Raw genomic sequence first — 20,726 nt, 5'->3', positions numbered from 1 at the left:
CATGCATGCAAATACTTAGCTACATCGCCTACTTACTCATCAGGCACTGCGCTTGCAAGTGAGTTTTTCCTACCGACTACATAGCAAGAACACCAGCCCGACTGAAGCGACTCATTCACAACCCCCGGCCCCATATCGGCATGGCTCGATGACTCGAGGGTCAGGCAACACGTGGTCCTAGTTCATGTGTTGCGAGTTGCCCAATTCACTGTGATCATCGCCAAGACCATCGCCATTGGGAATTTGATATTCCTCGGTACGGACGTATCTGTACAAACATGCTTCCACTCTTATTAACCTTGCAAGGCATCAGTGTCGCGCAAATCTGTCATCGTGTTGGCTGCGCCTGCGAAGGATTTCCAGCCTGTTAATATGCGCCGCACTTGCAACCTGGTCCTTAATGCATAGTGTATTGCAGGACATCTACGGAGACTTTTTTTCCATCATACTACAAGATATCTCACCTCAGGCATGCTGGAAGCCAACTTTCCGGAAGATCAAACAACCCAGCGCCATGCAGTCAACGTCATCGTCCTCGCTGTGCTTGGTGAGACGCAACTCTCGAGTGCCATGCTCACGATACCTTCGTTTTTGGGTGAGAAACACAAACAGGTGTCATGTCCCACACAAAGTTCTGTCTGGTGTACACAGCAAAGATGGGATTGCCCACACCAGGACATGTCAACAAGGCAGAGTTTGAAAGAACACAAGCTATCTGCACAAACGGTGCAAAGCCTGATAGTAGCTCTGTTAACTACTGATCACAAGAGCGAGCGACAAAGACCAGGCCACCCTTCTCGACCTGACTCTCCACACCATGCATGCCCCCCATGCAGCTGTCACGATATCGAGCGACTCAAGCCTCATGCCTAACTCATTCGACGAAGCATTTATATCCGCGGCATCTCGACTTCACTGTCGCGCCCACGCCTGTTTTGTCACGGCTGCTACTGCTGAACAAGGTTTGTTGCGTGTGCGCTATGCGGCGTCCCTGAGATCACCAAGATGCATCCAGGGATTGTTTTCCCATCTTAGGGCAAATGTTATTTGCTGCAGAGCTCGTCGATAGCCTTGGGGCGGTTTCAGGGTCGTAAGATGTTCATCAAGGTTTCGGCCCACAACTGGCGTTCGGCCGGACCTGCAGCGTCGACACTAACTAGTAATCGCCTTGCGCCATCCTCTGTAAACGGTTGCATAACAGATTCCGAACCACGAGGGCAAACAAAACTCGTCCTGCCAACAACTGCCGCCCTCCGCACATGCATGCATGCATGCATTCATGCGCAACACCTAGGGCCACCATTATGCACAACGGCATCCCCAGGCAAGAATCAGTCATCCTTCAGGCCACTGCAAACCGCCCACGTCGTCACTATTTGATTGCTAAAAGACGGCATCTAGTCATTGACATGCGACGCCGAAAGTTCCGTACCATCGCCTCAGTCACAATACCCGAAGCCTAGCCAAACCAGAACGTTACTCACAGAGGCTCCCATGAGCTTACCCGAGAGGGGAATCCGGGCGGCATTGCGCCCTGTCTCTTACTCTTCCTGCCTGTTCTTCTCCGTATCTGGTGTCGCGCCACGCTGGACAAGGCAGCAGTCGGCCGATGCTTTGACTGATCGCCATACTATAGTCTTTGTCGCGTTCGAAACGGTCATGTCTTGAGAGTGTAGGCAGGGTCTCGGCAGCCTATTTTGATACTGCTCGCCACCACCCCACTTCCAGATTCAGCAGGATTGTCTAAAGCTTGCCAACCCTGCCATCGTTCGAGCTGAGCTGAGCTGCCAATAGATGTACATCATACCTCCGAATCCCAAAGCCACCTTCACCAGTTTACCCTGTTCCTCGCGCTAGGCTCCCCCTTCATCCTGGCCGCGTCGCTCTCGCCTTTTGACCCTTATAACCATTAGTGTCGGGTCTTAACACCCTCTGTTATTACCATAACGCTGAACATGGAATATTGAGCAATGTGATTGTTACAGCTTCTTCTTTTCTGGGCGGTTTTCTTCTATCATCAAGACCCTCGACTGGTCCTTACTACCTCTCCACCATAATGAACATCACTAATTCTACCCCCGCTGGAATACGGGTTAATATCATAGTACTTGCCTTCACCCTCGTTTCAAGCTTGGTTGTTTTTTTACGTCTTTTCACACGCCTGGTAATATCAAAAATGGCCGGATGGGAAGACGCTTTTATTGTACTGGCCATGGTAAGTGAGCATAGTCTTCACCATACACTTGCTCGCTAATAGAAGTCCCGCTAGGTCTTTTCAGTAGGACTTACGGTGCTAACCACCGAACAAGTAATGAATGGGTTGGGAACGCACAGCTCGAGACTCTCGAAAACTGAGCTAGATATACTACTAAAGGTACGCTCTCACAAATCCCTTCCACCCTCTTGTACAACTCAAGAGCACCGACTGAGGTCTTTGTACTCCATAAAGCTAGCTCTCGGTTGAAGCAAGTGTAAGCTCGCATGCAGGGCGAACCCAGCCCAAAATACGATCCAACCTTCCTACCCTCTTAAGTTGTTGAAGAAGAAAACTGACAAACATACTAGTCGTTCTGGGCGAGTGTCTGGGTTTATAATCTCACCCTTACTACAATCAAGGTCTCCATCCTTGTCCAATATTTTCGCATTTTCCCCGTCCGTTGCTTCCGGATAGCCTGTATCGTTGTATTAGGCCTGGTAGTCGCATATGGAGCTTGGGCCGTTTCCTCAAGCGTACTCATTTGCACCCCGATCGCTTTCTCATGGGATAAGTCGATACCAGGCGGTAGATGCATGAACCAACTCACAGTGTGGATTACGAATGCCGCCTTGAACATCACGTTGGATGTGGTGATATTCCTCATGCCGCTATTAGTCATACGAGGGTTATCAATATCTAAATCGCAGAAACGGGGGCTAGGGACTATGTTCATCTTGGGTGTCAGGTGGGTCAAGCTGGTACGGCGTAAACTATGCAACGGACTAACGAATCGACAGCGTCACCTTGGTATCCATTGTTAGGCTCTATTCCTTGGACGCAATTGCCAATTCAACAGATGTGTCGTTTGACAACACGGATCATGCAACTCTGTCCGCAGTCGAGGTCAACGTAGGCATCGTGTGCGCTTGCTTACCAGCTATGCGGCCGTTGTTCGCCCTTGTGTTGCCCCAGTACTTTTCAGAATCGCCCCGATATTTGAAGTATCGAACCTTCAAAATAGATCTAGCGGCAGAGCGAAGAAAGTATCCAGAGTATACCACTCGGCCTCCTACTGCACGCATAACAAGGCCTAGCACCGCCCAAACTAGGCCCGCCACTGCACAAATAAGACCCAACACTGCACAAATAAGACCCAACACCGCACAAATGAGACCCCATACAGCACACACAAGCCCCAACACCACACCACCACAACTCATCAGCACACCGCCAAGACTCGTCACAATACCATCTAGACCCAGCACCGCATCATCAAGACCCATCACTGCAGAATCAAAGGCTGAAACTACACCACCTCGAGCCGATGTTCTCAACGAGGACTCTTGGCAGGAGACATTTCCTCTTCAGTCTATCTTCTCCCGTCCATCAGGTCGAGGTTCTCCCTTGTCTCAAATGACTGCGACATCACCGCCATCTTCACCATGTTTGCATGATTTTCAAGGACACTCGCGCAAAGGAAGTAACACGTCGGTGGCAAGCACAGCAAGTGTAGCACTTGAACGATGCATAGCGCGTCTCCAAGCAGGATTTGATGCTCGACGCATGACACCCATTTCGCCGTTCAGTACGGCTTTCCCCGCCCCGCTTCGCATCCGAAAATCACCTTCACTGCCACCAGGCTCGTGGATGCGACGACCATCCACATCGTCGCAGGTAGGGTTGAAGGAATTGGAAACCGACAAGAAATTACCCCCAACACCCTTTCCTTTCGGATCTCCCGAATGAGGTGATTGAATGAGGTGATTCTCAGTGCAGATGACACGAGAATAAGGGGGAAAACAGAATAAAAGAGTGATTGTCTATAACCACAGGGAAACCAACCACACATACACACACACACACACATGCTCGTTATGTACATATAGGGAAAGCCATGAGCCAGCGACCTTGAAAGAACAGGTACTCTTGTAATTGCGCGCGCTGCAAAAGTTTGCGATGCCCCCCAAAGGGGACCGAGATTTTTCGCCTGGTAGCTGCGTAGCTGCCTGCACCACTCTCCTTCTCCCCTCCTCCCGCGACAAGTTGTGGGGTAAATAGGAGGAGAGTGATGGGCAGGCAGCCTCTTCAAGGATCTAGCAGTGAAGCTACACAACAATAATAAAGTCGTTTTTTTGTTTAAAATAAAATAAAATATCTCGCACTCAATCGCACTCTTGTCTTTGTCTGCACTCCCCCCCCCCTTCCTTTTTTTTTACCTTGAGTCCCTGAAGCACATGGCATAAGCGCTTACTACTTGTTTTTCTTTCCTTGGACAATTTTTTTAAACAAGGGTTCATGGACCGCTATTCCGTAACTCGTCCCACCCCCCCCCTTCCCCTATGGGAGAATTACCAGTTTGACCTCGATACGCTCATGATACTCTCCTTCATTATCGTCATTCTTCCTCTCACTCACCATACTCTTCAAGCCAAGACTTGTCACCGTTTCACCACGTCATCTCGTCTGCCTCTTATCTATTTTTTTTTTACCTCTGTGCTTCACGGTACCAACTAGGCGTTTCAAGGATCAGAGTTATCATGCATGATACTTTTTTAAAAATACCAAGGCCGAATTAGTGTTTAGTGTTGTGTGTGTGTATGTGTGTCTGGGCGATAGTGTGTAATCATGTAACAATGGGTTCCCTCATTTGAGTAGCATGACGAGATTACGTACGCGCAGTGGCAGTGGCAGTATGTGGCTTGGTTGTTGGATACTCGACCAAGTGCCAAACAAGCAGCGCATTGAAAGATACATTGATTCTTTCCTAGTACGAGACCATTTGTTCACCAAGCAAGAGGGCATAGTAAGTGCAGACGGCTCAAGACGGCCAAAGTCTTGATTGAGACAGTACAAGGAGTAGTAATGCATTTAACGCAATTATCATGACTCGGCTCTCTTTCCCCTAACGAGAAAGTGGCCCCATGTAATATACACAGTTGTTTGCTCCAAACGCCAAACAGGAAACAAGTCACGCAATCGTAGCTAGAAAGGAGGATGGGGCGGCGGGTGCGCTCATCTGAACTTGCTGAAAATGACGGCGATAATGAGCAGCACCAGGACGGTTATAATGGCAATGGTAATGATGCGGTTCGTGGCCATCCTGCAGTGGAAATATCGTTAGCAACTCTTGGTTGCGAAAATCAAAAGGGCATCCATCTAGGCCTCCCTATCAACCAGGGGTTCTAGGTGTGGGTAGATGGACGGGAGTGACCAGGGGAGTTATACATACCGTCTCGCCATTCCCCTCAGAGTCTTGATACTCCGATCGGTGTATCCCTCGCTCTCGAGCAGCCTCTCCCTTGTATTCGTGATTTGTTCCCTCTGTCTGTGCAAGTCGCCGAGTGTACTGGCGCCAATCTGCTCCGTCTCGAGCGCAATCCGCTGGCTCTCCCTCAACCTGTTGCTCGACCTGTTCAAGCGATCTGTGCCAGAGAGGAGTTGCTGACGCTGCTCGAGTTGGGCGTCACCGCCATCGGGGCTGTCGGTGTAGCGGTCGCCAAAGAGCTTGGAGCGGTCCGAGGTGTATGTTTGCAGCTTACGCTTGCTGGTATCGAGGTCGTGCTCAAAGTTGCGAAAGCGCGCGTTGTACTTGGACTTGAGATTGGCGGGAATGTTTGACTTTTCGAGGCGCATCTGGCCAATCTGGACGAGAGTCTTGTGAGCGCTGCATTCTTTGCACATATTGTCGTTACATCAAGCCATATATGCCTTGTTCCGCACAGGCGATATGTCTCTAGGCTGCAACTCACCAACTCCTCGGCCTCCTCCAGCGCACGCTCTGCCCTGCTGATGGCGGCCTTCCTGGGCTCGCCCGTCGTTTCTTTGATCTGCTCTATCTGCTGGCTGAGGTCGGCTTGTACCAGCTTGAGTTCGGCTTCATAGCCGCTGAAGCGCTCGGTGCCCGCGTCGGCATCGATGAGGTTAGACATGGTTTCGCTATCGGAATTTGTCTATACGGAGGATTGCGTGAAGTAGACGTTTGTGTATGGGCGTGCAGTTGTTGGGCGATGTGCAAGTGAATGAGGCGTTGAGCCGATACTCCAGAGCTCATGCGGCCATTACGCAGTTGCCAAGGCTATCCTTGCCATGTCACGTGAACCGCAACTGTGCCTGACTGCCCTGCTCGTACTCGTTGTCTGTTCAGGTGTTGTAGATGTCTATTGAAGATGATTCCAGCTATTCCCAGTCGCAAATACGGTCGCGTCAGTTTACACCCATGATTGCTTTTCCAGTAGCAATACGCGCCTTGAACGCGTCGTTGGCATGGTCCGCACTTCCTCACACGCAAGGCCGCACCGCGCAGCATGTTGCGGCTCTGAATGTCTCAAAGACCCAGCATGCGCCCACCAGTCCTAGAAACCGCATCTTCCCTACATAATCATCGCAACCGGGTGGGGCCACTGTCAAGTAGGATCAGCGGCCCACTCCATCTTTTTTCCAGAAGGGCTAATTACGTAGGTCCAACCTGGGCACCAATGATAATCTAGTCTTGGGGAAATATGCTACATGCATGCAACACCACATTGTACTGCACCATGGCTCTGTTGCTGTTGGAATGCGTGAAATGAGCAGCGGCGGCATTAGTCATGTACTTGCAGCGACGGGCCTAGCTTCAACATCCATGACCTCATGAGTCACATATCTTCCGCAGCTCATACTCGCTCTGCCCGTTCTCTTCTGTCATTGTGGTACATATATCCAGCATAGAATTCTAGCCTGCTTGTGTAACCATTGCGCTTCCGCACTAGTTCACCATGAGCAACAAGGCGGGAAAAAAGCGTATAGCTATTGTCGGCAGCGGCATATCTGGCCTGAGTGCCCTGTTTGCCCTCCGTGATACCCAGCATGAGGTGCATCTTTTTGAAAAAGAGGAACGACTGGGCGGCCACACAAATACGGTGATGTGGAAGCACGACGGCAAAAGCACGCCTGTTGATACTGGCTTCATCGTTTTGAACACGGCTACCTACCGTTCGTCTCTTCCCACGCATCCTGCCACTCGAATCCAAGTTGACAGACAATAGCAAACTTTATCAAGTTTCTCTCCACTCTACGCGTAAAAACTGTGCCATCTCTAATGACTTTTGGCGTCTCCCGCGATGCAGGTGTCTTTGAATGGTCTGGCACATCGGGCAGTACACTCTTCGCTCAGCCATCTAATGCACTCAAACCATCCTTCTGGCGCATGATCTTCGATATTGTCCGCTTCAATCAGTTTGCTCTCGACTTGCTTTCAATCACTCCAGGATCGCCAGCTGCCATTGCCGCTACGAAGATGAGCATCGGAGAGTATCTGGACCAAGAAGGCTACTCGGACGCCTTTAGGGACGACTACTTGATCCCAATGACCGCATGCGTATGGAGTACTGGCGCCGACAAATGCGCTCTGGAATTTCCTGCACTGACGCTTGTACGCTTCATGTGGAACCATCACCTCCTTAGTACCATTGCTGAAAGGCCACCCTGGTTGACTGTCGAAGGTGGATCCAGCAAGTACATCGACGCCGTGCTGGAGCTAGCAGGCAATTGCGAAGGCCACCTTGGAACGCCTGTCCTGGCTGTGAGGAGTAAGGATCAGAAAGTAGAGTTGACGTTGGGAGGAAGGGGAGAGGGTCAGACAGAAATCTTTGACGAAGTTGTGTTGGCCTGCCACGGAGATCAAGCAAGATGGATATTGGGAGATGATGCAACCGAAAAAGAGAAGGAAATCCTAGACGCATTCGAAACAACACCCAATACTGCATATTTACACTCTGACCTCTCAGTAAGTCTGCCGATAGTAGCATAGCAAGAGCGACTGCTAACAATCTCTAGCTCATGCCCCAACGCCGCACAGCCTGGTCGGCATGGAACTATCTCACAACTTCTGCGTCCCACCCACCAAAAAACCCAAACCTAGACTCACCTTCCGGTGCTATTGAGTCCGTCTGCTTGACTTACGACATGAACACTCTCCAACACATCCCCCGAGAGACCTTCTCGTCCGTGCTCGTGACTCTCAACCCACCCTCGCCTCCTTCTCCTGCTCTCACCCAGGCCACATACCAGTACCGCCATCCCCTGTATAACTCGCGCATGGTATTTTCACAAGACCGCCTTGACGAGATACAAGGGAAGCGCGGTATCTGGTACGCTGGCGCATGGACAGGCTACGGCTTCCATGAAGATGGATGCCGAAGCGGATTGCAGGTTGGAGAGAAGCTTGGTGGAAAGGCGGGGTGGGAGGTGGTAGATGCAAAGTTTATGAGGGGCAGGAGGCCCGTTCTGGAGTGGAAAGATTACGTTGTGAGGTTCGTTGTCACGCTGGTGCAGATGGGAATCAGTATTTTGGGGGGCTTGCTGGGAATGGAGAAGAAGATAACAAGTGTTGGTCAGAAGAAGGTGGTGTAAATGTTGTATTCATCATAGAGGGTATCTAAGTTTGATCGCTTCAAATTAAACAACCCCCCTCCCCCTCCGACCACTATATACTATGTGTTTTTGTCCGTCAAAAAAAATTCTTTCTTGATACCCATTCATGCAATCATTTGTCATGACTCCGGCTCCCTGCTTTGCAGTCTCACTATGCACCCCCAAAATGTATTTCTTTTCTTTTCTTTTTTTACACAGATGGTAAACTCTCTGCCGAATCTCCCCTGGTATATCCCGGTCGCCACAGCACCGCTTCTTGATCTTCCATCGAGCTAGACACAACTCGTCGTGTGATCGAGCACGTCCTCGCGCGTGTTTTGCCATCGATTTGTCGTTTGATTTCTGCGTCCCAGCGGAGATACTGCTGGATGGCTGTGATGACGTGGGGGGGCATGATGGACATGGTACAAATATTGTTGTTTTTTGAGATTGAGAAGATTGTATACAAGACGGTATGGGTATGTGCAAGTGTGTAATGAGTAGGAAAAAAACAAAGCGGGAAGTGCATGATATGTGTAGCATAGGAGTCTTTGCCCTTGAAATATTTGCATTGCCTGAGAAGGTGGGGGGCGGGGGGGTATTTAGCGGTCTGGAGAAAGACATGGTGCTCAGCATCACTTTGTTAAGATGACTCTTACCGTCCGCGTATGCTTACTCTTTGAACTAACAAAGTGATAGTGATTGTCGGGGGTGTGCTGTGTAAGTCGGACGCGAAACATACCCTTCGCAACGCCTCATGTTTTTAAGCATTTTAATTGGCGTAGCATTTGCGCTAGGATGCTCAGGTTGTTGCAAAGTCTGATGTACATGCGAACAGCGATGGTGGAGATATGAGGCTGAGCGGTGAGTCTGATCACTGGTCTACGTCCCACGTGTTCATGGATCAACTAGACTGTTTTGGGATGAAGTCACTAAGCTCAAGTATGATTCTGTCGACCTCTTCCTCACCAATCGTTTTGCGCTTGCTGTGGGCAAGGTGTTACACAGCTGACGTACTTGTTTGTTATTATGACTATGTTTTCTGCGCTGGCGTGTCGCGCTCGTTAACTCGTTATTGCAAAAAAAAAAACCAGGAAATCTTTGTTAATCTTCGGGGGGAATCAGATACCATCCAACAGGTTCTGAGTAACAGTGTTACATATTATTACATATTATTCTTCCTAGTGAGTAGCCCACCCAATTCTAAGTCAAAATATAATAAAAGGCAGTGTGGAGTAGATTCAAGACCAATCCTACCAACACAAGCTCCTGGTGTGTTTTGATCACAACGCAACCTGCCAAGTCGAATCAGACTCTAGTAGTTGAACGTATATTACATTTTCAATCCCATCCTCAAACCAATACCTGAATATCCTCCCCGGATCTTTTCATCCTGAATTTTTTTCTTTTACTGCTCATGTGACAGAAAGCGCATCGTGAGTTGGATATGCAAGACTGATTTGCACACCACCTTCGTAGAGATGAGAAAGTACGGGAAGAACAAAGGAGCGGGAAAAAACAAGGACTAGTGTATAGATCTAATGAAGATCGTCATCTTGAAACAGGGCTGATCGATGTCTTACCATGACTAGATGATTGCTTTTAGATCATCGCGGAATACCCCTGTCAGCACCCGCGATGTGAGCACTTGCTTTTTTTGAGCTACGTGTGTGTATGTGTATGTAGGTAGATGTGTAGGTACTCTACGTACACGTATCCCATACATAAACAAATAGACAAATGGAATGAATGCTTGAGCGCTGCTTACATGAATAGCAATGTGACATGGCCATAGTAGATGTTTGTTTGAATTGAATAGAGTAGTCATTAAGTGGCTAGTAGGATGATTGAACACAGAAAAGAAAAGAGTTCATCTATCCTTTCAAGTAACGTGAAGGGATGGAGACTAGATTCATCCCTGGCTAGTCGCCAAATCCATTTAACTGTAACAATCTACTCTCGTTGCCTGATACTGAACCAGTAGTCCATTCAAGCTCACACGCTGTTTCTTCGCAAAAGCTCACTATCTGAGTTTTTGACTGACTGCTCTGATATGGACCGAATAGCAGGTATTGGCTTTGGCGGCAAAAAGCCCATCCGCACTGTGTAGGGTTGGTCGCCCGGTCGACGCAAGGGCCCTTCGTCTCGACGAACAAACAGTGGGATGCGAGATCTTGCCCATTCCGGCGAACGTTCTTCATCATGCTGAACAAATGGTGGATCGATTTCCGAAGACAATTTATACATAGATAGTTCATGCGCTTGCACATTGCTCTCATGAACGGCCCGCGATGGGTCCCAGGCGTCAAATTTAACAATGTGAAATTCGCTCAAAATGAGCTCGCGCCGAATCGACTGTCTGGCTTTGTTCAAGCTGTCCACGTACGCTGTGATGAGGCCGCGCAGACTCAGATTCATCTCGCGAAAACAACGACCGGAGTGCCCTTGGTTGAGATGGAATTTCAAGACGCGCGCCAACTCGCTTTGGGCTGCATCTTGTGCTTGTTCGAGGCTGTCAAAGACTCCAATGTTATATGCCAAGGGCAGGGTGTGGGGGTTGGAGATATCGTTTGAGTAATGAAAGACTTGGAAGCCTAGTTGTGGAGTACGGAAGTGCGATTCAATACAGGAAAAGTCCATGAGTGTGACGGATGTGCAGCAGGTATGACCGAATGTCTACCGGGAAGCCGCAATATGAAGGCTACTTGGGGCGAAAGGTATTGGGTGACTATTATGAGACAAATGGTTTGCTCCAACCGTACTGTCCTTTCTTTGCATGCATGGCTCTTGTTTGGTGCAATTTGGAATTGCATTGTTTTCAACATCCAGTATACAAAGTCTGATTCACTAACTATCTGCGTTTGCCAACCTGGCACGGAAACTGAGGCGGGTTAAAAAGGGCAGAGTTTGATTGTTGGGCACAGTGGATGGCGCAGCACATGTCAAGCGTATGTGATACTGTTAGTGTGCTAATTGTTACCGCGCCGTGGTACCTGCCTCGGGCTATCGCTAAACGCAGCAGCAAAGACCATGGCCTAGACGCAGCCCGAACTTAGGCCAGGGCTACAGGGGCAGTGTGAAGGCTCGTCTGTAAAGTCAACTTTTGCCTCATGCCATGGTGTGCATATATCTACATGTCATTGGTAAAGAGGACAGTTGACTGCTAAGAAATCATCTCGCAACTGCACCCCCCAAACGGAGCATTGCTTGCGGTGCGGCATGTTGGTGAAGTTTGCACGGCTGGGAGATGAAGGCATATGATTGTGGATGCAAAGTGATTAGCCGACGACGTATTCATCCGCATGCACAACGCGGGTGTGCGGCAGGGATGGTTGATATTCCCCTGAGCGCCCCGTTTTTTGGATCGAGGGCAAACACGATTTTCTTTACTACAGAGATTTGGTTGTCAAGACAGGATGACCAGGGGTGTGTGCAGCGGTATGCATGCAACGAGCTCCAAGGAAGATGCGGCCGGCGATGGACATTGCCAAGTCGATGCAAAGTGGGTCCCTGGGAACCCACGATCGTGTTTGTTTTTGGAAGGGACATGGGTATGAGGAGCACACAAGTAGCGGCGATGGTGGCTTCAGTCGCAGGTTTTGGATCTGGATCGATGCCATGGTGGGCCAGGGTCCCGAAAGCCACAGGACGTTAGCCAAGAAAAAAGAAAAGCCGACGAGGATGCGGCGACGGGATGGAGGGGAGGGTGCAGGCACAGGAGTTGGTGAAGGAAGCCATGGAACAGCTAGATGTACATTAGCGCATTTGCATCCATGGTCCAGTCGGCGAAGCAGAAGCGATTCGCACTAGATGAAAACTTGACCCGAGGCCGAGGGAGTCACTAGTGGAAAGGGGGCCAGCTGGTGTTCAAAGACATGAATAAGTATAAGCTTCGATGGTGGGGAGAAGGTGGTGGATATGCGAAAGCGAAAAGTGATTGGGGATTGAGTGGCGTTATGCCAAAGTTTGCAGACCCAGACTTGTATACGACACGTGACTTAACGTGGGGACGTGGTGTCGGGTGACACGTGGTGAGCCACGTGAAACCGTGAGAATGGTTCTGACGGGTGTCATGGAACACGGCACGGCTCAGTCTTGGGGTGTTGTGGGTGGTAAGTAAGGTAACTACGTCTACTATACTGACCAAGGCGGCAGACATTGGCGTGAGAGGGTGGAGAAAAGGGGAAAGCTACCAAGTACCGCTACCAAGTACCAAGAGGTGGGTTTTGGAAGGTAAGTAGGTACGTAGTTTGACTTTGTGCCGCTAGTTGGAAGACGCAGTAGACCAATCGGCCGGCTTACGGAAAGCGTCAGGAGCTGGTGTTTTCGCTGGCATCGGGAGAGGCGGGGGGAGGAGCGCCACCACCCAGGCATGCAGAGTATGTGTGTGTAGTATAGTATACTATAGTATATTAGTGTGTACAAGGTACTTTGCTGGGCTGTGGAGATGTGTTACAAATATGGCGACTGTAGATGCATAGACATGTAGTATGTGTGTTCGCACACATGGATAAGATCGTAGCAGGAACATGCATGGTGACGATAGAGGCTGCTCCGATTGGCTGCAGGTGTGGCATCCGACAGCCAATCAGACTGCGGATGCTGTCGGCTGGTACATGTGGCTGTCTGAAACAACGTCACTGTTGTTGACCACGGCTTGACCACGGCTTGTCCACTAGTCTTTTTTGCCTTTTTTGCCTTTTTCGCCTTTTTCGCTGCGCTTGCGAGCGTTGCACCGGCGCGTTGCCTGTGGCGGCCGTCACTGGCACAACATCCTCTGTCGCATCTTCATTTCCCAACGTCGACTGGTTATTTTGGTCACCAGCCGGGGCCGTATGTACATGTCCACACATGTGTACGTATGTATGTATACCAGGTGTCTTGGTGGTTACGACGACTGTACGACCGCACATACTCTAATATGAGCATGTATATATGTATGTAGTAACTGCTGCGAAAAGGCCCGAGAATCACTAGGCAAAGTACTAGCCATGGTGGCCATGTCTACTTGGTGTAGCTCGAGCACAAGGGCCCGGGCGATCGACACGGATCCTGCCCACATAGCCGCTCCATCTGCATCGTCGTCGCCAATATCGCGTCCCTGCACCGCTAGCCTGTAGCCGTCACAACCGTGCAAAACTGGTGGCTGCCTCAGCTGGCGTTCTGGCGGGCGGGACCTGTCCATGTGTGTGCATGTCTACGGGAAACTACCCCCCTTGCTGGAATTGCATCTTGACGCTACTGCTATCTACTTTTCTCTCCCGCCATCTGCATGCTTACATACGTATGTAGATGCATACACCCACCTACCCATACATATACTACTCCTCCTCCTCCCCCTCAGATCATCCCGCCTGGCCCGCTCGAACGCTCTTGGCCTCTGCCTCGCTCTTCTCCCCACCACTCACTCTTCCCTTCTTTTTCATCACCCACATTCACTATACACATATATAGACCCCTCACACTGTCGCAGGACCCACCATGGTCTACTCACTGTCGTATCGCCGCCCAGGCCGTGCCAGTGTTGCCGACAATGCCTCTGCCATCTCAAATGACACCAAGCGTGAGACACTTCGCGGATCAATCAAGTCTGGCTCGAGCGGCATGTCCAATGGCATTCCCCAAGCCTTGTCCTTTGATAACATTGTCGCTGGTGGCACTTGCCCGGTACGTTTTGCCCACCGCACCTTCCATTATATCCACGTCTAGTCCATCATACTGCTACCCCGTCCCAACATCCATCCGACCTCTACTCGACTACACTCACTAACTTACGTCATCAGCCTTGTACCATTCGTGATTTCATGAACTTCCTCAAATACATTGAGCTGTCTGCCGAGAATCTGCAATTCTTCCTCTGGTACCGCGACTACGTCAAGCGCTTCAATGCCCTACCAGAAAGCGAGAGGGTCTTGTCGCCTAAATGGACCGGTGAGACTAACAATGCCAATGACCCAAAGCCCAGCCCACGACTCTACAGTACTGAGGCGGCAACCATTCTCAGAGGCACCGATTTCGCCACCGAAGGCTGCCGTGCTGAATCCGACACGGCTGCTAGCGATCCTTTCCACACACCGCCCCGCACCCCTAGCAGCTTCGACCAAGCGGCTGCCGGCTCTCTCGACTTCAACGGCGACAGCAGGCCTGGCTTCAAGATCGATCATGCCCAGCGTGCTGCTGGTGCGTTTGATCATGCTGGCCTCAAATGGAAACCACGTGAGTATAGCCTTTATTGATTCTTCTCTTCGTCTTTGTAGGATCCACTCGCTCATCCCCCGCAGTCTCCATCCAGCCGTACCGAGAAGAGATCAATCGTATCATCTCCATCTACATTGCCGATAATGGACCGCGCCAGCTGAACCTCTCGTCCAAGGAGCACACTTCTTTGCTGCATGCTCTCCAAAACACGACACATCCATCTGCCTTCAACGACGTCATCACGTCTGTCGAATGGTCTCTTCGTTGCCAGGCACATCCCAACTTTATTCGCTGGACCATCTGCAACGGCAACCGTCCCCGTGTCATCTTTGCACGTGGTCTCGGTATCGGCGGCATCGTCGCCGGTCTCGTTACTGCAATCGTTCTCGCTCTTAGCGGTGCTGGTCGTGCATGGCGTGTCATGTCGCTGATTGGTTTTCTCATCGGCATCTCCACCCTGATCGCAGCATGGAAAGGCATGTGTGTGGTGCTGCACGGCATGCATCACCGACATCTCCGACCGTGGGAGCTTTTTGCCTCTGACGATGAACTGCAGGCCGAAGAGATCAAATCCGAGTCTTCCCAGAGCATAGAATTTCACGCATCTAGCAATTCTTACGAAGACGAGCCATGGGTTGCACGCTACGAAAAGCGCAACCTTGTTCGCAAGGTCTTTGACCGTGAGGTCTGGATCCAGGAGCCGGCTCTTCGCCAGATTCAGGACACGATCTTCATCCAATCCATTCTCGGTGCTCTTCTCATCTCTGGCGTGGCTGTCGGTATCTTTTGTGCTGTTCCCGAGGGCAACTTCTTCTAAGCACAACATACATTTCCACGTTGAAGCCTTCCCACAATCCCTCCTCTTGTTACGCCCTTCTTCCATTCGATACGAATTCCTTTTGATACCCAATTGCCGCCTCTTGAACCCCCCCCTTAAATGTATCCGATATCATCTACTGAAGTTTGTTTGATAGATGATGCGCAATGTTCCCTTCTTGTTTCAAGCTATACGATCGCGCAACTGAGGAGGCACAGCCGCGTAGCAGGAGATTTTACAGATTCTTACATAGTCCACATGACAAAACATGTGAGGACGAAGATTAACGTGTATTTAAGCTTATCCGAATAGCAAAAGAAAAGTCTCATGATTGTGCACAGATGCAAGGACACGACTCAACAGCAGTCCTATGTGTAGTACCCTGTTTGCCTTGTGTCCACCATCTACAAAAGTCTAGTCTTACCTGTCACCCCGAACGGGCTCACCGGATGTACGTAGTATGTATATATGTAATGGCCTTGCTTACCGAGTGGCCACGATGAACGCATCAAGTGGTAGTAAACGTGGTCGCCGGCATGCGCCGCCGCCTTGGGGGCGGGGCCGGCGAAGCGAGCAAATGAGCGTGGGCTGACGATATGGTCCGCTGCGTATCGTAGCAGCCATGACCCACAATTCACGCTGGGCCCTATGCGTCACCCAGCAGTGTTGAGCATCCGTCCAACATGTCGGCTACTGCTGCGTTGTGCAACACCTTTGTCTCCTCCACCTCCACCCCCGTTGCTCTCCAGACCACCACCCTCTTCTACACTGCTACACTCAGAATCAATGCACGCGGCAGGCGCCACTCTCACCTTGCTCGTCTGACCTCTCCTCTCACGTTCACCATTCATGTCTTACGGATACGACAGTCGCTATTACGAGCACCCACGCCATGATTCTTATTATACATCGCCGCGCGATGCAGACGCATATGCCTACTCGCGGCACGAAGCCACTCTCGCCGACGCCCGCAGGGAACTAACAGACATGCGCGCCAGCAATCCCTATACTACTTCCTACCCCTCCTACGAGCCCCGCACATCCCGTCCCAGACAATCCGCCTCGCAATCATACAGGTCACACAGACGAAAGGAATCATGGCCGCCTCCGCCTAGTGTAGAGGACGAGCCAGAAGCCCTGGCCAAAGAAGCTCGGTCTCAGCCACCTTCGCCAGCACAAAGCCGTGATGATGGTGAGCCGCCCGTCAATACGCGGGGCACTGTCGATCAGGAGTATATATTGGACGAGATCGAGCAGCCCAGTGCTGCACAAGGCGACGGCCGTCGCTCGAGACACAGCTCCGGGTCCGTTACAGATCCCGATGCGACAACACGACCCAACTCCCATCGAGATCGCCATAGGAGGAGCTTCGCAGACCGTATCAACACCGATGTCCCAGACCCGCCCTTGTTCACAGAACGAGAGAGGATGCCTTATGGCTACTCACAATCACAGAAGGAATCGACTGCTCCTATACCGACCGACTTTCTGCGTTCGCCAGAACCCATGACCCCATCCGACAGCCGTTTCGCTACTTCGGACATGGGTCGAATTGACCAAGACGCACAACGGCATTCCCATCGTAGATCACTAACATCTCGACCGGGTAGTAGCCGTCACAACTCTTTTGCAAACTCTCGGCCGGCAGAAAAAGATCATGTCTTTGACTCGGACTCAGAGACCGATAGCACTACCCACTTACGAGCAGACCGGAAACCGGCACGCTACAGCTTCGTGCAGAACGATCTGCAAAGAGAAGCTTTGAGAACAAATTTACGGGACACGCAGCATCGGCCGGAATCGACAAGGCGCGACTCTGGGGAGCGTTCGGTACCAACCTTGCGCAAGGAATACTCATCCAACTCGTCAAAGGAAAATCTTTATGCCCAATCTCCAAGATCATCCGCTTCTTCCTTGAACAACAGCGCAAAAAAGTCAAGACCCGTTCCTGTTGATACTACCTATGCCAACAGTCCGCGGCCCCTGTCCAGACCAAGTTCACCGTTGCCACGAACCGCCTCATCTCAACTTCCGACGCGGTTAAAGGAGTCACCGCCTGGAACGCGCCCTTCTTCTCGAAGTGGTGGACAACCTCCTACTCCTCTATCTCATTCGAGCACGTTTGAGCCTCATTCGCCCGGACGAGGTCGCTTTCCCATTTCCGAGGCCGATCAGCACACCAGTGTTCCCCCTGTCCGCGCTCAGGACAGATCAAGGCCGCCTTCCAGGTACGGAAGATACGAGACAATGCCGGCCCCAAGAACACGCGGTGATGTACAGAGTTCCTTACCAGCCGGGAGACCATCCTCTTCGCACTCTGCTTTGCCATATCCTATGGATGATCAACTCATTGATGTCTTGATGCCACCGGAACAGAATTACCAGTATACCCATTCACCCATCGCTTCTCCAAGACAAGACTATATAGAACCTCCCACATCTTCTTCGCCGTCTGCTGCTAGTTCCCCGTATATCAGAGATTCCCAAGCCCAGCCTTCCAGACAAAGCACTCGTGAGGAACCCGGACTCTCTAGGAGGGCAAGATCGAATAGCATCCGCTCCCAGGACGGTCGCAGAGACAAGTCCTTACGGAGAGTTGCTTCTTTGGACCTCAAATCACTGCCGGACTGTCCAAGGAGCAAGGCCTCGAGAGAGTACGATGATTGGTACAGCCTCCGCGGCTTCAAAAATTTCAACATATGTCCTGATTGCTACAAGAGCGTTTTTTTTGAGACTCGATTCGACGGGGAATTCAAGCAGATCGGGTTAGACGACTGGTCAATCAAGCGGGCGTGTGACTTTAGTAACCCGTGGCCGCGCCTTGCGTGGTATCTCACTGTAAAACAGCGCCTGAAGTCACTCGACTTACTTTGCGCCGTGGCAGATATTATGGACACGTACAAGCCGTGCCCGGGAGAACGAGAAAAGGACACTAATGAGGCCAGTTGGTACGGCATTGTCAATCAACGCGACGGCATGTTTGTGCCCAACTTTGCCATCTGTTCTAGTGACCGAAGATTGGCCGAAGCCCTATTTCCCAGCATCCGCGGCTACTTTCCCCGTATCACTGTTGGCTACTCAAACGTACCAAGTCGATACACTTGCGGCTTCCGTATGAGCTCACGTCGTCTCATGAAGTACTTGGAGCTTCTTATGGAGCTTGACGAAGAGGCCCAGATAACTGGCCGCCGACCTGACATTGACCGTTTTGTCGACCTGGCGCGCGACTATGCTTTCAAGGGCGAGTGCGCCAGAGACAAGATATTGATTCGCAAGCCATGGTACTTTATTCCTCAGCTCCCTGAATTCACGGTATGCGAGGAATGCTACGACCGATTTGTTTGGCCTGCCATGCAATCGAAATCCCTACCCACTACGATTCCACGCTTGTTTAACAAATCTATCCAGCTAGTCCCTGGCGAGGACTCGGAAGCCGGATCAAGCTGTTGTTTGTGGAGTCCACGGATGCGCTCGGTATGGATGCGTAGTGTGGAGGATGAGGATTTTGCATACTTGAAACGCAAGGCTTTGGAGAGGAAGAAGGCACAGGTTGCTAATACGAGGGAAAGAGGGGATATTTTGAGGGGACTGGGTAATGCTGAGCCAGGCGATAGCAAGTACGAATGGGCGAAGCGTGAGTTGGACGTTTTGGACAGGGAGTGGGCTTCGTACGAATGAGACCATGACTGTACATATTGATATTGCTAAGCAGTGAAGAATCAAAGTCTATACTATTTACCCACACACACACATATATATATATACATGTCAGTCGTGTGAAGACATGAGGGGTAGCGGCGTATGTGATGTCGAGGACAAGTACATAATATCTTGCTAGGATGGCAGACGTGGGCTAGGTCAGCTTACTTGCAGCCAAAGTTGCCATAACTCTACTTCGCGCCGGGGACATCCCAAACAGCCGCAAATGGATCCTCGTACCAGTGCAGCTCCCTAGTATACTCGAGGCTCAGGCTCAAAAACGTAGCCACGTCCTCGCCATAGACGGAGCTAACAAACGCATACATGGCATCTATGCCTGCCGAAACCCCACTACTGGACCACACATTGCCGTCTTGGACCCAGCGCGCAGTAGGGATCCACGTGATGTTGTTGCCGTGCGAAGTTGCCCAGGCCCAGCTGCGTTTGTTGGTGGTTGCGCGGCGACCTTCCAACACGCCTGCGCGCGAGAGCAGCGAGGCACCCGTGCAAATGGAAATGATGTACTTGAGGCGCGGGAAGGTGGCGGCTATGAAGGCGATTTCCTCGCTCATGTCGTTGCGGGTGCCGCCGCCGCCGGGCACAATCAGGACGTCGATGTCCGGCTTGCCGTCAACAGATGTGGCGGTATCGTTGGCAGGCGCGTGGTCGGATAAGTACTGTTTGAACGTTGTTGTTGGCAGGATTGCTTCGCCGAAGCCGCCGGGCATCATGGCAGAGGATACCGGGTCCATGGTTCGGCTGAGGACGGAGATATGGGGCTCCTTTGTTTTGTTTCTGTATGTCATGAAGAGCGAGTTGACGAGGTCCATGGGGCCGAAGATGTCGAGGGCTTGGTAGTGTGGGAAGATGACGAGGCCATAGTGTACTGGAAGTGCCGATGTGTTTGTGATGGGCGGTTGAACGGGAGTAGAGAGGCACGGGGAGATGAGGGTGCATGCAGCAGCAGCGGCGGCGAGGTAGGCTTTCTGACAGAAGTACATCTTCCTTTGTTTCTTTCTCTCTTTTCAAATAATCGGTATCAAGCTACTCTCGCATCCGCCTGCCCACTGACTGTTTTCGTGCTTGGTCGAAAAGTTGCAGACTCGCCGGGCATCTTTATAGCTTTGAGGACTATGCAACTCCACTTTTTTTCTGTAATATGCTCATTTACTCTAGACAGGCATGTTTTTATTAATGTGCTCACAAGGCCACCAAGCCTTGCCGAAAGAAGGTGTCTTCAAGTAGGTGATCACTGCGCCACAAGGTGCATTTGGCCGAACTGTTAACTTGGGTCCAGGTGATGGCAAAGTGATTGGCTAAATCATTAGTGACTGTGCTTCGAATGGTTCCAAGACTCTGAATAATCATCTTGTTGACATAGTCGACTTGGGAAAGATGTTCTTTTCAGCCATGAACAAAGCATCT

At 50.9% G+C, this 20,726-nt stretch overlaps 7 protein-coding genes across 7 annotated transcripts; 4 read left to right on the top strand and 3 right to left on the bottom strand.

Moving 5' to 3' along the window:
- The first annotated feature begins 1,747 nt into the window (after window positions 1–1,747).
- On the top strand, window positions 1,748–4,387 carry COCSADRAFT_117197 (uncharacterized protein). The gene is made up of 4 exons (XM_007701831.1): window positions 1,748–2,215; window positions 2,270–2,374; window positions 2,566–2,942; window positions 2,995–4,387. Exons 1-4 carry the CDS (start codon window positions 2,057–2,059, stop codon window positions 3,941–3,943), a joined length of 1,590 nt encoding a protein of 529 aa, XP_007700021.1. The 5' UTR covers window positions 1,748–2,056; the 3' UTR covers window positions 3,944–4,387.
- Window positions 4,388–5,007: 620 nt separating this feature from the next.
- Window positions 5,008–6,230, bottom strand: COCSADRAFT_117193 (uncharacterized protein). Its single transcript, XM_007701830.1, has 3 exons — window positions 5,947–6,230; window positions 5,427–5,839; window positions 5,008–5,297 (listed from the first exon to the last, which is right to left on the bottom strand). The coding sequence occupies exons 1-3, from the start codon at window positions 6,124–6,126 to the stop codon at window positions 5,210–5,212; spliced, it is 681 nt and encodes a 226-aa protein (XP_007700020.1). The 5' UTR covers window positions 6,127–6,230; the 3' UTR covers window positions 5,008–5,209.
- Window positions 6,231–6,862: 632 nt separating this feature from the next.
- Window positions 6,863–8,687, top strand: COCSADRAFT_36721 (uncharacterized protein). Its single transcript, XM_007701591.1, has 3 exons — window positions 6,863–7,168; window positions 7,222–7,961; window positions 8,012–8,687. Exons 1-3 carry the CDS (start codon window positions 6,952–6,954, stop codon window positions 8,585–8,587), a joined length of 1,533 nt encoding a protein of 510 aa, XP_007699781.1. The 5' UTR covers window positions 6,863–6,951; the 3' UTR covers window positions 8,588–8,687.
- A 1,829-nt stretch (window positions 8,688–10,516) lies between these two features.
- Window positions 10,517–11,247, bottom strand: COCSADRAFT_357055 (uncharacterized protein). The gene has a single exon (XM_007701829.1). It carries the CDS (start codon window positions 11,225–11,227, stop codon window positions 10,583–10,585), a length of 645 nt encoding a protein of 214 aa, XP_007700019.1. The 5' UTR covers window positions 11,228–11,247; the 3' UTR covers window positions 10,517–10,582.
- A 2,560-nt stretch (window positions 11,248–13,807) lies between these two features.
- Window positions 13,808–15,945, top strand: COCSADRAFT_36720 (uncharacterized protein). The gene is made up of 3 exons (XM_007701590.1): window positions 13,808–14,254; window positions 14,371–14,803; window positions 14,869–15,945. Exons 1-3 carry the CDS (start codon window positions 14,069–14,071, stop codon window positions 15,600–15,602), a joined length of 1,353 nt encoding a protein of 450 aa, XP_007699780.1. The 5' UTR covers window positions 13,808–14,068; the 3' UTR covers window positions 15,603–15,945.
- Window positions 15,946–16,322: 377 nt separating this feature from the next.
- COCSADRAFT_36719 (uncharacterized protein) lies at window positions 16,323–19,352 on the top strand. Its single transcript, XM_007701589.1, has one exon. The coding sequence runs from the start codon at window positions 16,452–16,454 to the stop codon at window positions 19,278–19,280; it is 2,829 nt and encodes a 942-aa protein (XP_007699779.1). The 5' UTR covers window positions 16,323–16,451; the 3' UTR covers window positions 19,281–19,352.
- A 50-nt stretch (window positions 19,353–19,402) lies between these two features.
- Window positions 19,403–20,372, bottom strand: COCSADRAFT_36718 (uncharacterized protein). Its single transcript, XM_007701588.1, has one exon. It carries the CDS (start codon window positions 20,300–20,302, stop codon window positions 19,493–19,495), a length of 810 nt encoding a protein of 269 aa, XP_007699778.1. The 5' UTR covers window positions 20,303–20,372; the 3' UTR covers window positions 19,403–19,492.
- Window positions 20,373–20,726: the final 354 nt, after the last annotated feature.

The sequence above is a fragment of the Bipolaris sorokiniana genome (assembly GCF_000338995.1).
Source record: "Bipolaris sorokiniana ND90Pr unplaced genomic scaffold COCSAscaffold_7, whole genome shotgun sequence".
NCBI classification, from domain to species: domain Eukaryota; kingdom Fungi; phylum Ascomycota; class Dothideomycetes; order Pleosporales; family Pleosporaceae; genus Bipolaris; species Bipolaris sorokiniana.
Note: the sequence above shows the minus strand (reverse complement) of the source record. Positions and strands in the feature narration are given on the sequence as shown.

What these genes read in the sequence shown, in the direction of transcription:
- COCSADRAFT_117197 (XM_007701831.1), top strand. Translation starts at nt 2,057, where the DNA reads ATGAACATCACTAATTCTACCCCCGCTGGAATACGGGTTAATATCATA. An exon ending in CTTTTATTGTACTGGCCATG is followed by an intron (nt 2,216 to 2,269) that starts GTAAGTGAGCAT and finishes AAGTCCCGCTAG; the next exon opens with GTCTTTTCAGTAGGACTTAC. An exon ending in ATGTTCATCTTGGGTGTCAG is followed by an intron (nt 2,943 to 2,994) that starts GTGGGTCAAGCT and finishes ACGAATCGACAG; the next exon opens with CGTCACCTTGGTATCCATTG.
- COCSADRAFT_117193 (XM_007701830.1), bottom strand. Translation starts at nt 6,126, where the DNA reads ATGTCTAACCTCATCGATGCCGACGCGGGCACCGAGCGCTTCAGCGGC. An exon ending in TGGAGGAGGCCGAGGAGTTG is followed by an intron (nt 5,840 to 5,946) that starts GTGAGTTGCAGC and finishes ACTCTCGTCCAG; the next exon opens with ATTGGCCAGATGCGCCTCGA. An exon ending in CTGAGGGGAATGGCGAGACG is followed by an intron (nt 5,298 to 5,426) that starts GTATGTATAACT and finishes TTTCCACTGCAG; the next exon opens with GATGGCCACGAACCGCATCA.
- COCSADRAFT_36721 (XM_007701591.1), top strand. Translation starts at nt 6,952, where the DNA reads ATGAGCAACAAGGCGGGAAAAAAGCGTATAGCTATTGTCGGCAGCGGC. An exon ending in TTTGAACACGGCTACCTACC is followed by an intron (nt 7,169 to 7,221) that starts GTTCGTCTCTTC and finishes GACAGACAATAG; the next exon opens with CAAACTTTATCAAGTTTCTC. An exon ending in ATTTACACTCTGACCTCTCA is followed by an intron (nt 7,962 to 8,011) that starts GTAAGTCTGCCG and finishes AACAATCTCTAG; the next exon opens with CTCATGCCCCAACGCCGCAC.
- COCSADRAFT_357055 (XM_007701829.1), bottom strand. Translation starts at nt 11,227, where the DNA reads ATGGACTTTTCCTGTATTGAATCGCACTTCCGTACTCCACAACTAGGC.
- COCSADRAFT_36720 (XM_007701590.1), top strand. Translation starts at nt 14,069, where the DNA reads ATGGTCTACTCACTGTCGTATCGCCGCCCAGGCCGTGCCAGTGTTGCC. An exon ending in TCGCTGGTGGCACTTGCCCG is followed by an intron (nt 14,255 to 14,370) that starts GTACGTTTTGCC and finishes TTACGTCATCAG; the next exon opens with CCTTGTACCATTCGTGATTT. An exon ending in TGGCCTCAAATGGAAACCAC is followed by an intron (nt 14,804 to 14,868) that starts GTGAGTATAGCC and finishes CATCCCCCGCAG; the next exon opens with TCTCCATCCAGCCGTACCGA.
- COCSADRAFT_36719 (XM_007701589.1), top strand. Translation starts at nt 16,452, where the DNA reads ATGTCTTACGGATACGACAGTCGCTATTACGAGCACCCACGCCATGAT.
- COCSADRAFT_36718 (XM_007701588.1), bottom strand. Translation starts at nt 20,302, where the DNA reads ATGTACTTCTGTCAGAAAGCCTACCTCGCCGCCGCTGCTGCTGCATGC.